At 40.7% G+C, this 9,774-nt stretch overlaps 1 protein-coding gene across 1 annotated transcript in view; it reads left to right on the plus strand.

The window, feature by feature from the left end:
- The window catches only part of SLC25A17 (solute carrier family 25 member 17), a 57,243-nt gene that overhangs the window by 39,649 nt on the left and 7,820 nt on the right, over positions 1–9,774 (plus strand). Inside the window, exons 3-5 of the mRNA XM_037744289.1 lie at positions 4,923–5,039; positions 6,326–6,471; positions 6,564–6,711. Coding sequence (XP_037600217.1) covers positions 4,923–5,039; positions 6,326–6,471; positions 6,564–6,711 — 411 coding nt within the window. The remainder of the gene's footprint in view (positions 1–4,922; positions 5,040–6,325; positions 6,472–6,563; positions 6,712–9,774) is intronic.

Here is a 9,774-nt window from a genome sequence, read left to right on the forward strand (position 1 = left end):
AAAGACCATTGGCCGGGCACATTGGCTCACGCCCGTAATGCCAGCATTTTGGGAGGCTGAGGTGGGTGGATCACCTGAGGTCAGGAGTTCAAGACCAGCCTGGCCAACATGGTGAAACCCCCTCTCTACTAAAAATGCAAAAATTATCTGGGTGTGGTGGCAGGCGCCTGTAATCCCAGCTACTCGGGAGACTGAGGTATAAGAATCGCTTGAACCCTAGAGGCGGAGGTTGCAGTGAGTGGAGACCGTGCCACTGCACTCTAGCCTGGGAGATAGAGCAAGACTCCATCTCCAAAACAAAAAAAAAGAAAGAGGCATCATTTTAGATAGCGTGGTGTTAAGTCCAGTTAAAGCTATCTCTATATATTTTAACTTCAGTGCTGGGAATGTTAAAAAATTAAAAATAAATTAACTGGTGTGTGCCTGTAGTCCCAGCTACTTGGGAGGCTGAGGAGGGAGGATCACGTGAGCCCAGGATTAGGAGGCTGCAGCAAGACCATGTCTCAAAAAATAAAATAAAATACTTTTTACAGCTAATGGAATAAAAGAGGTGTGAAAGTGAATTCCTGTGTTTTGAAATTATAAGGAATAAAATGAATAATCACTTGGTGATTAGATTATATTAGCGATTCTCCACTGAGGCTGATTTTGATCTGCAGGGTCAAATGTGGCATCTAGTAGAGGCCAGGGAGACTACTAAATATCCTACACAATAGCCCACATACACACCCACACACAACAAAGAATTTTCTACTGCAAAGTATCAGTACTATCTCAGTTGGGAAACCCTGGGTTAAAGAATTTTACAATCCTTTGTAATCATGAGATTGTCTGATTGTAGGTCTTCTCTTTTTCTGAAGGTTGAGAGTTCATTGAAAATTATTTTTGTGAGTTTTAAACTTCTCTTCATAACAAGTTTTTGTACTTTAATATGTAGGTATTTTTATAATAATTCTAATAGCTTTCTCTCTTCCTGCTGTGAGCCTGTCATAGGATTATAATCACTGCAGAAATGAGTTGTGTCATCTCTAAGGAGAACTACAAACAGCATTGTTGCTCTTCAAATTCTTCTTGAAACTTAGAAATTTATTATTTATTATATTTTCCCAGAAAAACAAGTCTATAAAGCTTAATAGCCTGGAGAATAATTTGGAGACAGAACCTTAACAGATAACTTAAATGAGGAGACATTCATTTTATGAAATTGGAATCTTTACCAGTGACTCTTAATGAATGCCAAAGGTATTATCATTGTTATGATAGTCAAAATGCATTTTCTGCCTTCAGGCCTTAAATCTGGCAAGACAGGTTGTTCCTGTTGTGTGTGAAGTTTCATTCCTTCCTACGGAGTCAAGTGATTTTTTTGATTTGTGCCTTTTCCTGCCATTTTCTTATATCCATGGTCATTGCACATATTTTCCAGAAGTGCATACCCAATTAACATACTTCGTTTGTGTTTTCTTTCCATAACAAAGGAGACTCACTGCTGATAAAACTGTTTGTTTTCACGATTTCAGGAGTAAATAGCTATGTTCTAGTTGTTCCTTGATTTAGTGTGTTCAATCACGGTTCTTCATCTCTTAATTTTGGTGTGTTCTTTCTTGTGAACGATTTGTTACATAAAAGAATGAAAGAAAATAGAATTATAGACATTAGACTTAGAAGAAAAATAGTCTTCTGCCCTTTGGTAGGTAAAGCATTAATTTGTATTTCCACTTTAGAGCTGAAGTAGCATCCACAGCTTGGAACTGCCAGAAGAGTTATTTTATTTATTTATTTTATTTTTTATTTTATTTTATTTTTTTATTTTTTTATTTATTATTATTTTTTTTTGAGACGGAGTTTCACTCATGTTACCCAGGCTGGAGTGCAATGGCACGATCTCGGCTCACCGCAACCTCCGCCTCCTGGGTTCAGGCAATTCTCCTGCCTCAGCCTCCTGAGTAGCTGGGATTACAGGCACACGCCACCATGCCCAGCTAATTTTTTGTATTTTTAGTAGAGACGGGGTTTCACCATGTTGACCAGGATGGTCTCGATCTCTTGACCTCGTGATCCACCTGCCTCGGCCTCCCAAAGTGCTGGGATTACAGGCGTGAGCCACCGCGCCCGGCCTATTTATTTTTTTTTGAGACAGAGTCTTACCCAGGCTAGAGTGCAGTGGCGCGATCTCAGCTTACTGCAACCTCTGCCTCCCGGGTTCAAGCGATTCTTCTGCCTCAGCGTCCTGTGTAGCTGGGATTACAGGCACCCACCCCGCCCCCCCCCACCAGCTAATTTTTATATTTTTAGTAGAGAGGGGGCTTCACCATGTTGGCCAGGCTGGTCTCGAACTCCTGACCTTGTGATTCACCCACCTTGGCCTTCCAAAGTGCTGGGATTGCAGGCGTGAGCCACTGTGCCTGGCTGGAACTGGCAGAAGAGTTTTGTACACAGGCTTATACATAAGCAGACAATTTTCTTTATCCTTTGGGCCTGTCAGGAGTTGGAACTGGTACTCATTAATGGTTTGTGACATGCTTCTCTCGGTGGAATTTTGACCTTTTCTTGATGATATAGGTTGCAAGTTTTAGTAAAGTTTTAGATTCTCAAGTATTTTGAGTGGCTTCTCTCAGAACTCATAAAATTATAGTGGTTAAAAAATACTCCGTCTATTTTGGCTTAGAGGGTGAAAAAAGTACTTGAACTTCTCAGATAAAAAGCTTCGAAATACCAAATGTTCTTACAAGGACTTGATAATTTGTTATTTAAATAATGTGGTATATTTTTGTACTTGAAGTTGTCCTTTAAAAGAATCCTTTCAGTCTTTCTGCTTGTGTTAATGATGGAGATATGAAAGCAGATTTTTTTTCTTTAAATAAGAAAAGGTGTCACTCTGTTGACCAGGCTCTGGAGTGCAGTGGCATGATCACAGCTCACTGCAGCCTTAACCTCCTGGGCTCAAGGGATTCTCCCACTTCAGCCTCTTGAGTAGCTGGAACCACAGGAGTACGCCACCATGCCTGGATAATTTTTAATATTTTTTGTGGAGATGGAGTCTCCCTATGTTGCCCAGAATGGTCTTGAACTCCTGGCCTCAAGTGATCCTCCCACATCAGCCTCTCAAAGTGCTGAGATTACAGTCATGAGCCACCGCACTGTGTACGAAAGCAGAGTTTTAAAGAATGGTTAGATCTTAATCTTAGCTGCATTGCCTCCTAAGTGTTTTTGTATGTGCCTACCTCTTAAATGAAGAATTTTTTTTTTCTAAATAGTATTTAATAGGCAACATTTCACTTGTTTAGAAAGGTATGTGCACTATGCCTTTCTAGAGTGTCTGTGGAAGCTTGTGATCTCTGGTCCTGAGTTCTCCTGTCTTCCTTTTCTCTTAAAATGAATGCAGTAGACTGCTCAATCCACTTTCTAGTCTGATTTTTCTGGCTGTTGGTTTTTCTCTGTTAAGTGAAGTGTGCACTGCATTGAATAGGAATACATTCTAAAATCTAGGCAAATAGGAATGTGTTAATATCCTTCTATACTGGCGTCTGGGGCACTAGTACTTTTAAAAATAGACTAGCAGGAATCTGTAACTGAGGGTTTTTTAGATTATAGTCAATGCCTCCAGTGACAATGTATGAATATTTTTAAGTTATAACTAAAGATGACTCCTTAATGTTATGTGAATCTATAAAAACATAACAAATATGACGGATAAAAGTATTAGGTGATGTCTTTTATTTTGAGAAGTGTGCTCTCATAATGCCCCTTAGAGACAGGCAGCAAAATATCTTTAACAACTGTATGCAACCAGTGAAAAAATTGAATTTGTATCTCTTGGCTGTTTTACCAAGGTTATCCTTGGTTAGACTATATATAACATTCCTATATAGACTATATATAATATTCCTACATGTAATATTTTGACATCCCTGAAATCAAAACTTTATTTCTTCAGTTGTGTTTAAATGAATTTTAGTAAAAGACTCTTGCTTAAGATTTTTTCTCTTGGTTCTTCAGATCTTGACTAGAGCCAGACAGCTGGATGTGTGCTTTTTTTTACTGAGTTTGTTCATTACTTCATTTGTTCCACTATTTAACAAATTATAACGTATATACCATGTGTCAGGCACTTTGTTACAATTCTATCTGGTATTTTTTTTTTTAATCATTTCAGGACTGGTGAGGAATATTTTAATATCTCAAGATGGTGTTAAATTGGGATCATGTGTTTTCAAAAAAGAAGCACCTGGCTCATTGTATTGTTCTACTCTGAGGCAACCTTGGGGGGCCAAGATCCCCATCCTTAAGCTTGTAAGGATCATGATGCTTGTGAAGCTGTTTCAAGTGTTTTGCGACACTTAATAACTGCTGCTTGCTGCCTGCCTATCCTAATTCTCTAAGGGATGAAGAACTCTTCAGTGAGCTTCTAGTCTCTGTTAAGGCACTTTAAAATGTCACCACTTTTCCCCCTCCTGTCACCCATTGTACCAGATCCAGACTCACATCAAACCATGTGAGCTACTTAAGAGTTAAATTGTGTGTTTTATCTGATATTGTCATAGACTTAGCATGTTAGCTCTAAGCCACTCCCATCTCTAAAGCTTTTATGTTAAAATTATATTTAAAGCTGTATCAAAATTACTACTTTGAATGGTATACAGATTGACAAATAGATTGCCTATTGTACAAATGAGGAAATTTGTTGCTCTTCATCTGGAGAGGTGCTGCTGCTGCCAGCCATTTTGCTATCAGCAAAGCTTCCAAATCGCTTCTAACAGTAGTGGCTTGTGTTGTACCCTGGCACAAAGGGACTCCTTACCTTAGGTCTCCTAAGAGGTCAGTGGCAGAGATAGAAATGGAATATTGTTATGTAGCTTTAAAACAGCAAAGCTGAAAAGCTGACATTTTGCTTTCCCTTTTTCTCTCCATCTTTCTTGTTAAAGGAGTGGTTAACGTGTTGCTAACAACTCCACTCTGGGTGGTAAACACCAGACTGAAGCTGCAAGGGGCAAAATTTAGGAATGAAGACATTGTACCAACAAACTACAAAGGTATCATTGGTAAGTATCTCTTTGCTGAGTTCCTGTTTAAAGGTTTTCCTTCTTCTTTGTATCTGGAATATGTTGCCACATAAAGCTACATAACAGAAAACCTCAAATCTCGGCATCCATCAGTAGCATTTTTTTTTAGCTCATGTGTTCGTGGATTGATGTGGTGGATTTGGCTCATCTAAGCTAGCCCTAGCCTGACAGTCTCAGCCCACGTGTCTGTCCTCCTCTTTCTGGGACCAGCATGAGCATATTCTCCTCATTGTGATGGCAAAAGCTCAAGAGGACACAGCCAATCGTATAAACACCTTTCAACCCTGTTGGCACCTTGTCTGTTGACATCCCAGTGGCAAAGGACATCATATAGCCAAGCCCGAGACAAGAGGTAGAGAAGTATAATTCTCCCAGAGAGTATCAGTGGGAAGGGATGAATATTTTTGAAGAATAATCCATACTTTTTATTCCAGTGCTGTCTTTGGATAGATACCAGATTGGTATCACATATCTTTGAGCTTCTGCCTTTCAATAGCACGGCATCACCAGGTTCTCCTTTTCCTATCACTCTTTGTAGTGAAATAGTGGTTTTTAGAAGTCAGATACTGCATAATAAACTCCAGGAAACAATCTTACCTTTTCTTGTACTGGACTTTGTTATGAAATATGTGGGCTCAGTTCACAGTTCTGTATAATCCAGAGTTCCCAGTGATGGTGATAATGACTTAGGAGAATATGACATTCTAGCCTGGATCATCAGGAATGGTTGCCTGTGATTGAAGGTAGTCTCTCGATAACATGGTGACTGTCAGTGTCTGATTATCAAAAAATAATTAAGTGATGAACTTGCTCCCAGACTATCATTGCAAGAAGGAAATTTTTTTCCCCTTTTTTTTTAGTTGGAGTCTCACTGTGTCACCCAGGCTGGAGTGCATTGGCACAACCTTGGCTCACTGCAACCTCTGCCTCTCGGGTTCAAGTGATTCTCCTGCCTCAGCCTCCTGAGTAGCTGAGATTATAGGTGCATGCCACCATGCCTAGTTAATTTTTGTATTTTTGGCAGAGACAGGGTTTCACCATGTTGGCCAGGCTGGTCTCAAACTCCTGATCTCGTGATCTGCCCACCTTGGCCTCCCAAAGTGCTAGGATTACAGTCGTGAGCCATTGCACCTGGCTGCAAGAAGGAAATCTTTATAGAACCAGTATGGTTTGCGTTCGGGATACGTTTGAACAGAATTCATGTTGTCTTCTTTAGTTAGGGGATTGTCATCATGCTTTTCAAAAGTCCCTCATTTCTTGCTTAGATGCTTTTCATCAGATCATTCGAGATGAGGGAATCTTGGCTTTATGGAATGGCACATTTCCCTCCTTGCTGTTGGTCTTCAATCCTGCCATCCAGTTCATGTTTTATGAAGGTTTAAAACGGCAGCTTTTAAAGAAACGGATGAAGGTAATCCCTGATTTTGAAAGCAATAAAATAATTCTCTCTGACACCTTCTTCTTGACTAGATTGATGTGATTTGTTCTTTCTTTGCTTTCCAGCTTTCTTCTTTGGATGTGTTTATCATTGGTGCAGTAGCCAAAGCGATTGCCACCACGGTCACCTATCCCATGCAGACGGTACAGTCAATTCTGAGGGTGAGTGCTGGGGTTCTCTTCACATTTAGTCCAACAGCGTTTTATTATATGTGTCTCTATTTAAAACATTGTTAATAAAGCAATAGAGCAGTTAGATGGTATGCCAGAGTATTCCCTATCCATTTTTTTTTCTTTTCTTTTTTTTGAGACAGGATCTCCCTCCGTCACTCAGGCTGGAGTACGGTGGTACAGCATGGCTGTCTGTAGCCTTGACCTCCTAGGCTCAAGCAGTCCTGCCTCAGCCACCTAAGTAGCTGACTACAGGCATACCCCACCTTGTCCAGCTAATTTTAAACTTTTTCTGTGAAGATGAGGTATCACTATGTTTCCCAGGCTTGCCTCAAAGTCCTAGACTCAAGTGATCTTGCTACCTTGGCCTTCCAAAGTGCTGAGATTATAGGCTTGAAACATTGTGCCCAGCTCCCATTTTTTCATTTGTTTGATATTCTGTTTAACTAGGCTAGCTGTCATTGGTTTAGAATGCAGTTTGCATTTGTGATTTTGTAGGTAACTTAATGTCTCAGAAAACACAGATGTGAAGACAAGTTCTTTAAAGACCTCAGGAAAGCTTCCTTCCCATTCAAGTTAATTGGCTTGGTGCCCCAGGGCTGATTATCCTTTACAAAGTCAGAGGTTAATTCCTTTAGTTCACTCAGGAGGAATTAATGATTTAGCTTTTCTGAAGCACTTTCAAATTTCTGTTTTTTAATTCATTCAGTTATTTATCCATTCAAATATTTATTAAGTACCCACACTGTGGGAGGCCCTGGGCATGCAGTAGTAAATAAAAGTCATAATCCTTGCCCTTTTGAAGCTAATGGAAGAGAGACTGAATAGGTAAACAAGCAACATAAATAGTTAATTACAAATTGAAAAAGGAGCTATAAAGGAAATTATTTAGTGGAGAGGGGCATGGTGGGGATCTTTTAAGATAGCATGATTGGAGGTGTGCTTCTTTGAAAAGGGTTATTTAAATCAAGATGCAAAGGAGCATAAGACCCTAGCTGGGCAGGGTGGGGGAAAGTGCATTCCAGGCAGGGGGAGCATGATGTGTGTATTAGTCCATTCTCAGGATAGTCTAAAGGACTGCCTGAGACTGGGTAATTTGTAAAGGAAAGAGGTTTAATTGACTCACAGATCAGCATGGCTGGGGAGGCCTCAGGAGACTTACAGTCATGGCAGAAAGGGAAGCAAACACATACTTCACATGGTGGCAGCAAGGACAAGTGCAAGGGAACTCCCCTTATGAAACCATCAGATCTCATGAGACTTATTCACTACCACAAGAATAGTAGAGGGGAAACGCCCCACAAGATTCAGTTATCTCCACCTGGCCCTGCCCTTGACATGTGGGGATTATTACAATTCAAGTTGAGATTTGGGTGGGGACACAGCCAAACCATATCAGTGTACTAAGAATTTGGTGCATACTAGGGACTCAAAGGAGGCCTTTATGCCAGTAGAGTAGCTCAGGATGAGATTGCAAAAGTAGGAGGGAAACTGTAGGTGAGGAATCTAGATTTTTATCCTCAGCACTTTAAGCTGAGAATATGTGATGGGAAAGGCTTTAAGCTGGGGAATATGTGATGTGATTTGCAATTGGAGAAGATTGTTGTCCCCATTATGTGGCGAATTGGTCAGAAAGCTAAGAGAGAAAGCTAGGGGCAATCTGGTAGGAAGCCATTTCAGTAATACAGGCCAGAGAGGATGGTGGCCTGGACCATGGTGGCAGCACTGGGGAGGAGAGGGATAGGATGAGGACAGATTCAAGATCTGTTTTAGAGACTGGGCATGCTGGCTCACACCTGTAATCCCAGCACTTTGGGAGGCCAAGGCAGGTGGATCACCTGAGGTCAGTTGTTCGAGACCAGCCTAACCAACATGGAGAAACCCCATCTCTACTAAAAATACAAAATTAGCTGGGGGTGGTGGTGCATGCCTGTAATCCCAGCTACTTGGGAGGCTGAGGCAGGATAATTGGTTGAACCTGAGAGGGAGAGGTTGCAGGGAACCGAGATCACACCATTGCACTCCAGCCTGGGCAATAAGAGCAAAACTCTGTCTCAAAAAAAAAAAAATCTGTTTTAGAGAAAAATTTTCAAAAGGCTTGTTGCTAGATAAAATAGGGGTGGTCATGAGAGTATTCCAGTTCGGAAAAATTAGTACTTTCTGTTAAAAGCATTTTTACTAAAATTGGTACTTAATATAAGGGAATTCAGTAGCATTCTTATAAATGTATTTTAACACTTTTAGAACATAAACACATGATATGAAGAGCTTAGATTGCAGAGGTTCTAAATGATTCGTTTATCAGAACTTCCTAAAGAAGTGGAAGTTATTACCATCAATATCCAAGTCATCATCCTGGGCATGTTTTTTTCTTTTGAGGTAGAATTTTCCCTATACTTTTCTATAAAATGAAAATGATTATGCTTGCTTCATTGAAAAATTTTTCTTAGGCCGGACACGGCGGCTCACACCTGTAATCCCAGCACTTTGGGAGGCCAAGGTGGGTGGATCATTTGAGGTCAGGAGTTCAAGACCAGCCTGGCCAACATGGTGAAACCACATCTCTACTAAAAATACAAAAATTAGCTGGGCATGGTGCCACATGTCTATAATCCCAACTATTCAGGAGGCTGAGACAGGAAAATCACTTGAACCTGGGAGGTGGGGGTTGCAGTGAGCCAAGATTATACCGCAGCCCTCCAGCCTGGGCAGCAGAGTGAGACCCTGTCTCAAAGAAAAAGAGAAAAAATTTTTCTTATTTTTACTTACTTAATTGAAATATTTCACTCAGTGGAAAAAATACAGGATTAATGAAATCTGTGGTACTCATTGGGTAAATTTATTAATGTATGCTATAAGACACTGCTCTAACCTAATATTCTCTCCAGGTAGAGATTAAGATTTAAAAAAGCAGGGGCCGGGCGCGGTGGCTCAAGCCTGTAATCCCAGCACTTTGGGAGGCCGAGGCGGGTGGATCACAAGGTCAGGAGATCGAGACCATCCTGGTCAACATGGTGAAACCCCGTCTCTACTAAAACTACAAAAAATTAGCTGGGCATGGTGGCGCGTGCCTGTAGTCCCAGCTACTCAGGAGGCTGAGGCAGGA

This window comes from Cebus imitator, unplaced genomic scaffold, assembly GCF_001604975.1.
Source record: "Cebus imitator isolate Cc_AM_T3 unplaced genomic scaffold, Cebus_imitator-1.0 Scaffold170, whole genome shotgun sequence".
NCBI lineage: Eukaryota > Metazoa > Chordata > Mammalia > Primates > Cebidae > Cebus > Cebus imitator.